Source organism: Cydia fagiglandana, chromosome Z (genome assembly GCF_963556715.1).
Source record: "Cydia fagiglandana chromosome Z, ilCydFagi1.1, whole genome shotgun sequence".
Lineage (NCBI taxonomy): Eukaryota > Metazoa > Arthropoda > Insecta > Lepidoptera > Tortricidae > Cydia > Cydia fagiglandana.
The window spans coordinates 37847079-37862761 of record NC_085959.1 but is presented as its reverse complement, the minus strand read 5'-3'; the positions used below and the strand labels follow the sequence as shown (position 1 = coordinate 37862761).

The window sequence follows — 15683 nt, the reverse complement described above, 5'->3', positions numbered from 1 at the left end:
GGAGGCCGAGCTCCGCGTAGGGCCGAAGGCCCGACGCCTGCAAGATGTCAGTGGTTAAACACAGAACTGACAGCCTGGACGCTTCGGGCCTTCGGCCCTACGCGGAGCTCGGCCTTCGGCCTTCGCATTTAGATACTTATACTATTGTTCTGTGTTTAAGTACTAACATCCTGGACGCTTCGGGCCTTCGGCCCTACGCGGAGCTCGGCCTTCGGCTTTCGCATTTAGACACTTGTACTATTGTTCTGTGTTAAAGCACTGACATCCTGGACGCTTCGGGCCTTCGGGCTACGCGGAGGTCGGCCTTTGGCCTTCACATTTAGACACTTGTACTATTGCTCTGTGCTAAAGCGATGACATTTTGCTAAAGCTCGGCCTTCGGCCTTCGCACTTAGACACTTTGTACTATTGTTCTGTGTGTGTAGTTGAATACGGTACCCTAAAAACAGGCAAACAACCTCTGTAAAATGTAACGATGCGAGCGGTACGGCTACCATCAGTTTGGCATTGACATAAACGCTACCGTGGGCGTGAACGTAATTTACTTTCTATGCATCTCGCTCGTACTGACATATTAGTGCGAAAGAGATATACCTATAGGAAGTAAATTACGTTCACGATATCGTTTATGTCAATGCCAAACTGATGGTAGCCGTACGGAACACTAAATGCCTCGAGCTATCTCGGACTTGGCCAAATTATTTTATATTACGGTATTAAGCAGCGTTAAAATAAAATGTGTAATAGGTTACTAAATGGTCTGTTTATTACGTGGCAATATGAACTACATAAAAATGTTTTTTGTTAATGGGTAAAACAAGTGTAAAAAGTGTAATGTCCAGTATTTTGCCCGTTGTAATCGACAACACGGCACTTTTGCTAAGTTCAATATGTTAGACGTTGCCAAGTATGCGCGGAGTAAAATTATTAATTTTTCTGGTAGTTTTTGTGGTAAATAAATTAAATAGAGGGATGTTAGGTGTTTCAAAACATTTAAAAAAGTAATGAACCAAATAAAAAAAAAATATTTTTATGGATTTTTTCCCTGTGGATGTGGTGTGTGTGTGTGTGTGCGTGTTTATAAATACAAATACTTTATTAATAACGCCAAGTTACACGTCAGGTACAGTCTATATCGAATTTAAAATTAGATAAATGAAATTGAATTGGAACATTATTCCAATATATTATTATTATTTATGTTTGTTTGTTTCCTGTTTGTATGTGGATTTGTTTTCATCAAGAGACAGACCCGATTTCATTTGAGAAATTTGTTAGGAAAATTTTGATAAAAGTGCATGCATTATTGTAAACACCATTGCTTAGATGTTACTGCTTCCTAGCATAACCCGCTGTTTGATTTAATGTTAAATAAATGACGTCAATGACTGGTAAAATTTTACCACCTACGAGCTATAAAGTTATTCCAAAAATATAAAAATAATAGGTTTTACTTCAATTCGTTACATAAGTTGATATTATCAGTAAGTTTATTTCTAATTAAAAAATGCAATTATTCTATATTTATTATAAAAAACATGAATTAGATTAAAAAAACCTTATGCACATAAAATAGGTAGTCTATTCTCGGCAACGTCCAAAATACTGGACGTCTTTTCATTACGCGGCGTATCTTTTTATTTACACCGATCCTGGCAACGTCCAACATAGTGACATACGTTTTTTTTTCATGATATTTCTACAATAAACCAAAAAAATGATGTAACACAGTTTTTTTGAGATTTTTCCCGTGTTGATTTAAGAGTTAATCTTGGTTTCTCATTATATGTATATTGAAAAAGTTGAAAATCCCACGCCGCCGGCGTTACGCCGCCGCCGTGTATTTTTTCGTGGCGCGCCGCCGCCCGATTTTTTTCGACCGGCGCGCACGGCTAATACAGATTATAAATGCGATAGTAACACTGTCGGTCTGTTACCTGTTCGCGCTTAAAACGCTGGACCGATTAAGATGAAATTTGTTAGGTATGGAGAAAGTATGGAAATAGTTTGAGGACCGGGGAAGAACATAAGTTTCACATTCATTCAGTAGCTTTAGTCCGAGTACAGTCGCCATGATATATATCGAAGCCGCATTGGTGCTCACAAATATCCAAACACGCCCATTGTCAAGGTAGCGCTACGTGTTCAGATCATTATTTTTGAGCACCTCAGCCGCTCCGATATATCTGTTGGCGACTGTACCATCTGGGCCCTATTTCACCAACGTGACAAATGTCACATTTGTCGACATCACTGTTACTGACGTCACAGGCCTCCATAGGCTACGGTAACCGCTGACCATCAGATGGGTGGTGTGGTTGTTTGCCGCCAACATGTTAATTAAAAAAAACTCTACTATATCGCCAGTAAATAAGTATTTATTTTGCGAAGCTAATGACAATTGTCACAAGAAATACGACAATTGTCACGAAATTCCGACACAGAACTCATTTGCTGTCAAGAATTACCGAAAGTTCTTTGAAATCTTGTGACAATTGTCATCATTATCATCATAAACATCACAAGAGAAATACCTGTTTTTTGCCGATATAATAAAGTTTTTTTACATAATACAATGATGGTGACAAACAGGAATACGGCCCGCCCGATGGTAAGCGATAACCGTAGCCCGTGGATGCCTGTGACGTCAGCAACAGTGAGACTTGTCGAATTGTCGCACCTGTCACGTTGGTGAAATAGGGGCCAGGCACCATCACACTGACAATACATAAACCTTAAGACTAAACATATAGGGTCCACATTCAGTCGGTACTGTCAGTCCGAGTACATAGTCTAGACATCAGTGTCAAGGACGCGTGACGCGAAATCGTTGCGAAATGGCCGAAGACGAGGGGCGTTGACCGTGGGGCCGATTCTACTTCTTCTGATGATGATTCGTGACATGGCGGAAAATTTTAAACATGACTGTAAAAAAGCGTTAAAATGGACTAGTATGTAAATAAGTTACCTATAAATTATTTGGTACGGGAATAGAAAGATATTTAAATAACAACGTTTTGTATGCGAATTAGCAGTGTAGGTACATGTCAATGTCACGAAAGTTACCAAAGCGAATAATCACTTATTCAGTCTCTTATTCAGAATAATAAGGAAATTATTTACAAACCATACGGGATATCCACAGCCGTACCAACTTAACTTTGCGGATCACCGTGTCGCTATAATAGTAACATCTTACAACTTATTACGTGGTTACTGTGGTTCCAGATTTAACCACCTGCATAGATAAATTTGCGGTGCTTGATAGTGCCAATTCTAAAATAGCGTAAGCGTCTTTAGTTTTGATATTAATTATGATCGTTTGGATATTGAGTGTTTTGAGGCATTTGCGCTTTAAATTTATACCGAACAGCCGTACCCGTTTGAATGCCAAATTTGAAATTCAATCGTTCGACGTTGGTTTTGGACATAAAATGTACAAATCGTTTAGCGAAATTGAACTTTAATGCTTCAGTCAGAAGGTTGAACTCTCGTTAGAATACCAATTATATAGGATACCTAGTCTTGAGTTGCTGTTTGAAACTTGTTTATGTTTCTAAATTCAAAATAGTTAGCGAAAACTGACTGAATGTTATTGATAGAAATATTATTGATACCTATATAGGTACCAAAAAGAATAGATAGTATAGAGGGGTCCTGTCATTGTGAATTTGAAGTGAAGTCACAGTAAATTTACTGCCATCTATCGACACACGACTGAAACTCAAAATGAAGACGTATAAAATTATCAAAAAAAAATTGTATATATGGATAAATGATTTTATTTTCATTTTATGTTCATTCACTCATATCCATGTGTTAAAATTGTTAAATATGAAACGGCGTCGTTACGCCATCTAGCCGAGCATAGGCTAGGTGTGTGCGGCATCTATCCGAGAATGACTTTTTCTTGATTTCCGAGGCACGTTTTTTCCCTAGACTTTATTCATCTTATACGAAGTTACATATGTCTTTGCTAGTACCTACCTATATGCCAGAAAAGGGTCAGAATTAAGATCATGAATAACTGAAATGAACATTTCACCATATTTCCCCATAGGTATCGTACTTGTTCCATGCTTGCACAGGTGCCTAGATGTGCCAGTTCGGAAAGTGTCCTAAAAGTTCGAAAAAATCTCTGGTAATTCAGGAAAATTCCACATAAAACAAAGGAACCTTTCATTTTGGGAAATGGAAAATTTAAATTTCCAAACCGTTACGACACCGATATACGACAAGCAGCGATAGAGTTAGACAGATTTCATAATATTTTGACGTAATAACACTTGCACAGCGTGTGCTATCAAAATCGTTCAGATTTATCTCGGTCTGACTCTCCCTATTTTAGCATGTAGAAAATTCGCAATTTTGACAAGCAAAGCAAAAGAGTGTGCGTAAGAAATAATACGAATAACGAGTTTCGACACACAGGGGCTACCGCGAAAACGGAACTTCGCAAATTGCGGGGATCTTTCTCTTTTACTCCAATGAAGGCGTAATTAGAGTGACAGAGAAAAATGCCCGCAATTTGCGAACTTCGATGTTCGCGGTTATAGGCCAGGTTTCACTAGTCGGGGTCGCGGCTAACCCACGATAAATTCGCGATAGACCCGCCTATAAGTGTGAGTTAATATGAATTTAACCTTAGTATGGCAAAGTTCCTTAATCTACACAATGAATAAACAACCTAAAAATACTTGAAACTATGCACCAGCGAATGCACGGTGTGACGTCACAGATATTGATGTGACCTTCAGATAGAGTCTGGCTACTGAAATTTTACCTAAATTATTGGCGGGAAATTCAAAAAATCTTGGGCTGGTCACACTTTGTGTAGTAGGAATTATAGTTTTGATACTAGACAATATCTTTGATATTCTGTGCACAAATAAGGTACCTAAGGAAATAAGCTAAATAAACGTTTAAGTGCACTCAAAGTCAGCTCACATAATTTCTACCACTATTTAAAGTACAGTCAACGACAAACACACATGTTTACGTTCCAATATTTAGATTTTATAGATATTTTTCAGAACTTTTAATTTATCCGTTTCTTTATACACTTGTCCTATTTATGAGATTCAGGCATTAATAAATTCACGTACTTAATCAAAGTAATCGGCAAATGTTAGAACTAGTACTTAAAGTATCAAAATATTTATAGAGCACCAACCTCGTATTTTGTTTACATTTGGTTAGAAGTTGTAAACATTGCACTTTTTCATTATACAACGCTACACGTCGACTTCGCACATTGTCGTAATTATTTACGAGCTTAAATAATAGTTTGTGAACCTCACTCAGCATAGAAATGATTAATATTATTTAAAATAAACCCCATAAAAACCGCAAACAATTTGAATGAATGACATAAATCGACAACTGACTTTTAGCTTTTTTCCAAATCATAGACAATTGGTGATACAACAACGAAATATCTGTCAACAATTTTTGGCTAGCCAGACTCTAGTTATCGGTCGTCGCTCCATCGATAACGGCAACGACGTCACTAATATAGAAATGGGTTGTGCGAAATTTCCTTTGTGTCGCGGTCGTCAGGGTCTGCCATCTTGTGGCCTACATCGGAAACTAAAACTTGACATTGACACTTCACGCCAAAGCGCGTGCTTCCCACTTCAGTGCACGCACGCTCCCTTGCGCGTCGTAGATTCCGCAGTTCTGCCATCTTGTGGTCGGCATCGGAAACTTAACAAGGGGCTCCTTTTGCTGCTGCCTATAGTTTCTGCTCGCTCCCTATATCGTGCAGAAATGATATGATAAACATAAACAATATTAGTAATGTAATGTGAATGTTTGTAAGAGGGGGTGTAAAGCCAGGAAATTACACTCAGAGAAAAGTACAACAAAAATACACTCAAAATTACAAAAATAAACTTAATCCGGGGACAAGGAGAGTTAACTAATAGGAACAAATTGACTTTTGCAATTCCTATTAGTTCTTGCAATTTCTATTATCTGTTTGTTGAAATTATATTTGGGATTACTGAGCTGTTTGTAGAAATAAATAAACTTTACAGAAATAGTGAAACGTCCATTAATTATTACTAAAACTTCATTTTTTCCCCCAGTACAGAACTGTTTTTTAATTCCTGGTGATGATTTTTCTCTCAGTGTAGAAGCAAAAGAAAAATGCCGATACTTGCGACGGAAAATATTTATGGCCGTCGCTCGGGTTTCTAGGTTTAGCTCAATTACTCTGTAAATGTATAATATATCATCAATATGCTATACACATACATTTTCAGAGTAATTGAGGTAAACCTAGAAACCCGAGCGGCGGCGGGTTTTAATATACACTCTTTTAAATAACATAATAAGCATTTCTTATCGCTATTTTAGAAGTATAACTATTCAAACACTTCAAACTTTATCGTACGTATCAAAGTTCTCGTGATAAAACAGTTTCAGTGGTTTCGTAATTTTTGCATTAGAAGATTTAGAACATAGATACAGCTAACAATATTTTTAAAATATGTCAATCTTAAAACCACCCAACTAAATATACAAGTACCTGGTCCAAAAGCTCCCAAATATGGTCCAAAATCAACTCGTATCGTTTAGGGTGACTTTTATATGAATGGCGCAGTTAAGGGCCACCCCATACTAACGTCTTTAGAGCGTCAGCGTCTAGTTAGCGCTATAGAAAATAGCGTCGCTGCGCAGTTGCGTGGAGCAGCAGCCATAGAGTAGACTAGACGCCGACACTCGGCAGACGCTAATGTATTTTTATACATGTGTATAAAACGACGGCCCTGTGTATAAAATATTTTTATACACAGGGCCGTCTTAAACTATGCTGGGGCCCCTGGGCATATACCAATTTGGGGCCCTTTTGGAAAGTAAAGAAAGCTAATTAAACTAACATTTTTCTACTATGATTTTCTATTTATTATGGCTAATCAAATATACTGTTACTATCTGTCATTCGGGGCCCCCTAAGGATAGGGGCCCTGGGCACGCGCCCCGTGTGCCCTTATGGTAAAGACGGTACTGTTTATACATGTAGAAAAAACTCAGACAACACGAAAAAGAACACCGGTATTGATAATTGATTACGTATCGAGCTTGTTGTCCTTGTGGACCATAGTTATAGTTAGGGATGCCACGAATATTCGGCAACTATTCGGTATTCGGGCTATTCGGCATTTTGCCGGCCGAATATTACCTACTATTCGGCCGAATACCTGTTGCACATACCTAAAAAGAAAAATTACACAAAAAAATAACCAAAAACTAGGTATATAATGTATTCTTGGAAAGTTAGTTAAATAACATGGTACGTTTTTGAGCATTTGTTGATTATAGAATATTTTATTTTTATCATGGGTCTGATTTAATTGACTCTAACTACATTAATTGATTCTGTTCAACATAAAAATATATGTTAGCAAACGTTGTGATTTGTTGGCGAACAGTTTTCATAATAAATGTGACTCAGAATGTTCGCATTTCATGCCGAATATTCGGTCGCCGAATATTCGGTATTCGGCCAAATTCACTATTCGGGGCATCTCTAGTTATAGTACAGTCAGTATCGGACTATTATGTTTTTTTACTTACAGTACGCGCTCGGAACTATCAGGCACATATTTATTGCACTGCACATAAAGACATACGGCGCGATTCGGGAAATGAATTAGAGATTCATTAGATATGAAATAGAAAAGATATATGACGTTCCACGGCAAAAGGTACCTTATGGCGGCTGGCGCTTACGCTATTATTAACGACGCTCCAATATTCAGCCGGGGGAATGGTACCTTTTTCCGTGGAACGTCACATATCTTTACTATTTCATATCTAGTGAATCTCTAATTCATTTCCCGAATCGAGCCGATAGAGTCTGCGCGGAAAGGGAACAGTCGGGGAATGCAAGGGAACCAATACATTATAATTATATGACTCTTCTCTTTCCGCAAGGACTATCTCTTTTTGTAAAACTATTAGAGAATGGTAACTTCAAAACAAGGAAAAGATTTGACGCATAGTGGCAAAAGTATTATTTACTCCACTTTTAATGCTGACCGACCAGGGGCCCATTTCTCGAACGGTATTAGACTAATATTATTAGTCCACGAACTGTCAAGACGTATGGGTTACTATGGCAACACACTAAATAATATTAGACTAATATTGTTTGAGAAATGGGCCCGTGCCTCACTTTGTATACATTGCTTTGTATTGCTTTGTTTGCATTGCATTGTAAGTGCTTGCCGTATGCATCTAACCGTATGCATAAAACAGCTGATATTGATTATTAGTAGTTTATGTGACTGCTACATAATGAAAGGCATTAAAATACGAGTGTGGGTTTATGAAACGAATGAAATGAGTTTCATAATAGTATCACACGAGTATTTTAATGCCTAATTATGTACAGTTACATACACTGCTTTATCTACACACATATTATAAACTTTCTATGATATATTCACTAACTTCATATTACAGCCGACTTTGCTCTCTGGCGGAACTCGCGGATATGAGATGGCGTCTCCCAAATATCTTTATCGCACATTTTACACGAAACATTTGTTATAGTTCCTTTAAAAACAACAAAACAAATTATTTTTTTACTTATTAACTAATTAAAAGATAAACTGTACGTCAAATGGCGGCAAATGAAAACTTTTTTCACGCACGTCACGCATCCGTAGTTTTTTTTTTATTCAGAGACAAACTAGAGTCGGGGTCGATTACCATATCGTCCGATACCAACTTACATGCGAGATTTGTCAATATTGTATGCAATTGTCATTTGATTTCGAAAAAAACGTCATCTCAACTGATATTAGAATAGGGGTCAAATCAAATTGCTTTTTATTCAGAGATGTTCGAAATTTGAAATGCATTACCAAATGTAAAACCAATTTTATTAAGAATATACAGGGTACATGAATTTGATATAGTAATGAAGCTATTACCACATTTTCACAGATAAGAAATTTGCTGTAACAAAATAGTTTATCGTAATGTTGGCCATTATTTACGAATTTTGAAGGCATCATAGACAGTTTATGATATGTGTGTAGATAAAAATATTAACGAAACAAAATTGAATCAAAAAATCAGCAAACCTTCAAAATTTAACAATCCTGCAAAAGCCGTCCGCCGTTCTATAATTAAATTCCCTAGTCAATATCTCCCGTTCCTCTCGCACCAACGTGGTTTCCTAAAGTGTGAACGGGACACCAAAATATTGTGTCCCAATAAAAGGAGTTCTGTGCGTGATGGCGTCATCGTGGCCTAGACAAGGCCGTCCGGTCATTACTACTAACAGTAAAGTAACCGTTTATAGACCTTAATTCCATGCCATAAGGTATACGACTGGTCAGTTAACCCGACGATGGTACAGAGTATTCTCATTGCGTTGAGTCAGCTAGTGAATATACCAGTATAACACCGACTGAGATATAAAACAATTTATATGTATTCGTAAGCGCGCCAATCTAGTAATCTAAATAGTTTGATTGAAGCGTTCGACTCATTAGTCATATTTATAAAGCGGCAATAGGAATGAATGACATGTTTAGTCAAAAGCTTTTTTTTTAGAACTGTCAAAATGGTACGAGTAGTCTAGAAATACCAAACTTGACGTCATGTAGTTTAGCACGACGAGATGCCGACTTTTGAAGTTCTTTCCGATTTATTAATTTTATTACATTTATTACTTTTTATTATGAAAGTTGGGTTTCAATAAGTTTTGGGCAAAAATTTCATTTTTGGTACAAGCTGTTATAGCTGACTGTACTTTTCTTACAGACAACTATATAATACTCATCGAGACAATTCTAAAAACCCCTAACACAATTAGGTTGCGTTGTTTCATCACAGAATTTCTATGGCCACCTCCTGTCTCCATCATCAGATCAGCTCGCAGAATATTGCATTGTCATCCGATTTATACATGCATGCAAAATTTCAGCTCAATCGGAAACCGGGAAGTGGATCAAATTTAACTTGCAACATTTGATTACATGCACACAGACAGACAACGGTCAGGTAAAACTAAATAAAAGCTTGTAAAAATGAGTGTGGTCTGTGTATTTTCAATATTTTTCTACTGGTTTATTTCATGTATGCAATTTATTTTCACATCGTTAGTCCTCAATCCAATCACCTATGTACCTAATACAGTTTACCGTAAGTCAATATACAGTATACATAAACCCCTCTGATATACAGTCAGACGTACCGTATGACTACGCAACTATAGTTCACAACTTCCCAACACAAAATAGAGCCACCCCACAGCCCTAGCGTCCCGAGCGTCGACGTGTAGTCAACTGCTGGCTGCTGCTGGCACAACTGCGCAGTGACGCCATTTTTCATACCGCTGACTAGACACCGACGCTTAAAATGCGCTAGTGTGGGGTAGCTCTTGAAATGGAAGGAAAAGCTCTGGCAAATCCAAAAAGTACACTGATATTAAAGTCGTACGTATAGTACGAAGTATTATAGTTGAGTGGGGTGGTTTTACGGTATAAGTAATAAATAAGTATGAAATACTTTCTCTAGAATGGAAAGATTATATTCCAGTAAAAATTAATTAGATTATATCTAAAGAGGTTTCACAGACTATCAAGCGGAAAGTAATCTCTAATCTCATAATAAAGGCCTTAATCCATATTGGTTTTTAATAGCATCTAGCGGAGCAGATAATTGCAACTTCAGACAAGCTCGCCTTCAGGGTTCCTTATCCTAGTCTAGCGTCCCGTGGGCCCTAATACTATCAGACTCGCCTTCTGGGTTCCTTATCCCTAGTGTCCCAAGGTCTAAAATACTACAAATTACCTCCAATGCAATTTAAATCTTATTTAACAGGAACAGAGTTGCTTTTGTTTTGTGGCGTTCGATTTTAAACGAAACAAAAATTATATTTCTAATACCATTGATTCAGACTGCCAAATTTTTCGTAAAGCCAGGAAATTAGAAAGAAATAAAAGATGTGGTGCGCCGCGCGAAACTTGGGACAGAAGATATGGCGATTGCGCGGATTTTAACGTTTTACCTTAATAACTCTGAAAGTATACTTCTGTTTACAATGTTGTTTGTCAAATCCCTCGGATAGACATGTAACTTGATGCTGTGGTACATATATAGAGTAACGATGGGAATTGTACCTCCAGCTTCGTAGGCAGGGTCACTGCCGACTTGGCTAGGGGGCCTTAAAACTCGATACCGCTATATTTTGAAGTATATATTTTAAGCACATAATGTTTTACCTGTCGGTTGACCTGACATGAAACGCGAAGTGAAACATCTTTACTAATTTCGATAAAATTGGTCAGCACAAAGGGTATTAGGTACGTACAATATTTTAAAAACAGCACGTGTCCTATCGCTATATTTCGATGTATTTTAAGCCTGGCCGCAAACTCGATATTTTTTACCTCTCGGCCGAGCGGACTCGAAAGGCGAAATGCCTGAACAACCGGATCTCGAAGGCCGACTCCCCACCGCCCCTTACTAGTGACGCGACACCGCTGTATCGATAAAATTTTATCCTCTAGCACAGAATAAATAATAGTACTAGGTACAGAAGACTCACTCTCTAACAAAACGCGTCTGTCACGATCAGCACAGATATGGCGGCTAGGTGGCGACAGCGCCACGCGCGGCTTATGGCAAACCCCAAAATTGGGGTCGAACGGATGGAGTTTTAGCTACCTGTGGCAAAGCGACGAAATCGCGGAGTGAGCCACCTACAAATTATGTGTCTGTCAAATCTAACGAAATGTTGATAATCGTTTGCGCCCTATCCCTACCTATCAGTCCTAAAGACATTTCTGTGCGTTAGAGGTTTGAAAGATTTTTCTTAGTTTTATGAAGAAGGGGGTACAATTTGACAAGATAACAGCGTTTTTTTTTCCAAAATGAAGATTCAAAAGAAATACAACGGAATGGGGGGAGACCTTTTTGTGTGGGCGGCTAGAGGTAAAATTTGCGATATGTTTCACATTACTTCAATTCCCTGTTCATGGAATTAAGAATACATAGCAAACCGTAATAAATATGTCTCAATATTTCCTCGTTTTTCAGTTTTTATAATGTGGTATATTTGTTGTTGCATGTGATACGGACAATAAATAACATCATAGCCTATAGTCGCACCAAACAAACTCTGCAGCGGATTTGATAGCCCACGCAGTGTAAGTGTTATGTATACGTCATAATTTCATAGATGTTTGACGTTTAAAATGACGCGTGGGCTATCAAAATCGCTGCAGACTTTTTACGGTCTGGCTATATACACATTTTAAGGGTGCCAGTTGGGGCAATTATAATCTGTAGGTTATAATAAATCTGATTTCTTATATTTCTCCAAAGATACTTGTTTTAAAAGAAACAGATTTAGTGCTACTTATTCATCTAAGTAATTTAATCGTGCTGTATGATAAATTATGTCAGGTTTTTCAACTTGTTGTCCTTAGGTAAAAGAAAGAGTACATAAAACTTAATAAAATTGATGCTTAAATACTTTCTACTAACTTAATTTAATATGCTTATGAAAATTATAAAACAGGCTACGTGCTAATACTCTTATTTTCACCGGTATTATCACGATATCACAATATTAACGACCTTACCTTATCTATGAAAGTATTTGTAATTAACTCATTAATAGTTGCATTAATGTTCGTACACATTACCCAAGCAAAACAAGCCACTAGGAAACTGCCTCCGCGATAACCGCTATCTCAGTAAACAGTGCCAATGACTTCGCCTATCGGTTATTACGCATGCTGACGATGCGGCCGACAAGGTCGCTTGTACAAACGTATCGTTTATGTGTTCGAGTTGATGTCTCACATTGGTGTGACGATTAGCTGCATTAAGTCTCTTCTTCTTCTTCTTCCTGGCCATTGTTATTCCCATCTCTAGTTGGGGTCGGCCCTCCTTATACCATTCCGCCACTTTATGCGGTCTGCTGTCATACTTTTATCTATGCCTGCTGCCTCCATGTCTCTTTTAACGGTGCTGCTCCAAGTTGTGAGGGGTCGTCCTCGGCCTCGGCTACCCTCCCTTATGTTTAGTACAGCTCTTGTCATGTGGCTTTCATCACGTCTCATGACGTGGCCATACTAGCGTATGGCCACAGCGTTGTCACCGATGTTAGCAAACTTAAATGTTCCTCTGACGTAGGTGTTTCGTACTTTGTCAAGTCTGGTGACGCCGTCCGCTGATTAGCTGCATTAAGTAAATATAAAAATGACCGTGGATTATTTGTGATATGGCTGCTATGATCAAACAGCTAACACGAGAGCGCCTGAAATCAAATATCTAAGTAACATTTGATATAAACCCGCATGTAGCATATTTTAAAATGTCAGCTTGTGTGTTTAGAGTTGAATCAAGAAAAGTCTGCAGAGATTTTGATAGCACACGGAGTGCAGGTGCTATTTTGAACGTCAAGCTGCTATGAAATAACACTGGCACTGCGTGAGCTGTCACAATCTCTGCTGACTTTTCTTGGTCTACATTTATTATATTTATGGAGAAGGCATTTAATCTTTCGTCTAAGTGGCTTTAAATGCAATTATCGATATATATGAGACTAGGATTTCTGGCGAATATCGATATCCGATTCTTAAATATCTGTATCACCTCACTGGCTGACATCTACCAAATACTTGGCTATGTGTATGAGTGAGGGAGCACGTGAAACCACTAGTGTTTTTATTTACATTGCTAATATATCTATTGGCACCCCGTCATTGTAATTTTTTTTTAACCTATGATAGTTAAATGGTCATTTTATATGGCGTTATTCATAAACGCGTTACAAAGCATGAATTAGCTATGAATCGTTTGTCTTTATCTGTCATTTTGACAAACGTATTTGTAAGAAAGGGATAAAACATAATTTAACAAAATCTGGCCCGTAAAGTGTTATGAATAAGGGGGTTAAACTATACACTTGTATAAATTATGTCGATATCGATATTTCCAGACGCCCGTTACGCTTGTAAGTATCGATATCTGCCTCGTACCGGCGCGTCACTAGCTGCAAGGTCGCACATACGTGTTCAAACTGTGTCGAAACCTCCGAATACAAACGTGTGACGGGTTGGTAGACGGACATTTTGATATACACTTTATACAGGGTGATTTAGCTATCAGTGACCGAACTCTGAGGGGTGAATACCTATGTATGTCATACTGAAAAACCTTTACTATGGGCCCAACCCTGAAATCGCGAATAAAAATCAGCTGTTGTATAGAAAACAATGATTCTGTATGATGAGACAGCAGCATGATGAGGTCCCTTTATGACAGTTCAATTTTTATAGAAATTTTTGTAGACATTTTTTGGTAGTTTAGGACATGGCTCCTCTACACGATGGGCCATTCCAGAATGCGCACTCTCAACCATCGCATGGCCATCTCGGTGGTCCAGGGCTGGCCCATCGTGTAGAGGAGCCATTAAATAGACTTCTAGGCTTGTGCTATCTAAAAAAATACCTATATTACATGCCACACTAATTTACTATGTGCTCAATTAGTTAGATACCATGTGACTTAATTAGTTTTTCTCTCTTTCCAGCCCCACAATGCCGACGTATAGCCATCCCTCGTGACACCATGTAACAAAACGAAGACTGCAACCTGCCTTACACAGTACAAGAAAGATGCCACGGAGAGATATTTTTCATAGACGTTTTTGAAAGTATTTTTGGAAGAATTTTGTAGTTTGAATAGTGATGGCGACAGAGGGGGAGGCGGTCAAAGTGGAGGGGGGGCATGTGTCAGTGACCACGATCAGCATGTCCGGGCCGGAGACGAGCAATGGTAAGAAAACAAATAAATAAGCTAATAATACAATTAGCTAATAATCGTTTGTCTTTATCTGTCATTTAGACTTATGTATTTGTAAGAAAGGGATAAAACATAATTCAACAAAATCAGGGGCCTTATTCGACATGCGACGTTTGACGTCTCGCGTTGAACTTCCGTTGAATCTGAACAATCCTGTGTCAAAATTTGACATTAGAAATCCACAGTTAGGTGACAACCAGACCAAACCATTATACACCTTAAAGTAGTAATAAAACAAACTTGATATTTGTTGAATTATTGGTTGTACCAAAGGATATTATCCGCACTTGATGAACATGCGATTCATTCAACTGTTGAATTGAAGTGGACGCGAAATCTGACAGTTGTGCATGCCGAATAGGGGCCCAGGTCCGTAAAGTCTATTTCTATGAGACTATTTTTCACATTGTAACAGATGCGTATTCCGTCAGAATAATACCGCCTAAGGGTGGTATTCCACCTGTCCAATTTCTTTGTCCAATGTCATTGCGTCTCACTCTCTCATTTAGCAAAATGTGAGACGCAGAACCTGCCTCATTGACAGATCTGTCTGGCAGATATGTCTGTACGTATACAGCTATTGTCAACCCAACCCGTCTGCGAAGTTAACGAAGTTCGTTTGAGCGGCTAGACGGTCATCAAACTTATTGGCCGGTCGCTTAACGTTTCACGGCGCATGTTATTCACTTAATAACTTCACTACGATACATTAAAGGCCGAGCCACATCGGCGTGCGTGTGCGTGACGTGCGCGTGTGCGTGCGCTAAAATGTTGGACCCGTACACGCACACGTCACGCAAGCGGTGTGCCGTCTCTCATAAGGATCTGTATACTACAACGAC

General features: G+C 38.4%; 1 protein-coding gene across 1 annotated transcript in view; it reads left to right on the top strand.

The window, feature by feature from the left end:
• Positions 1–15683, top strand: part of LOC134678630 (nuclear hormone receptor FTZ-F1 beta) — a 64241-nt gene that overhangs the window by 32382 nt on the left and 16176 nt on the right. Inside the window, exon 2 of the mRNA XM_063537275.1 lies at positions 14570–14814. Within this exon, the coding sequence (XP_063393345.1) occupies positions 14727–14814 (88 nt within the window). The 5' untranslated portion in view covers positions 14570–14726. The remainder of the gene's footprint in view (positions 1–14569; positions 14815–15683) is intronic.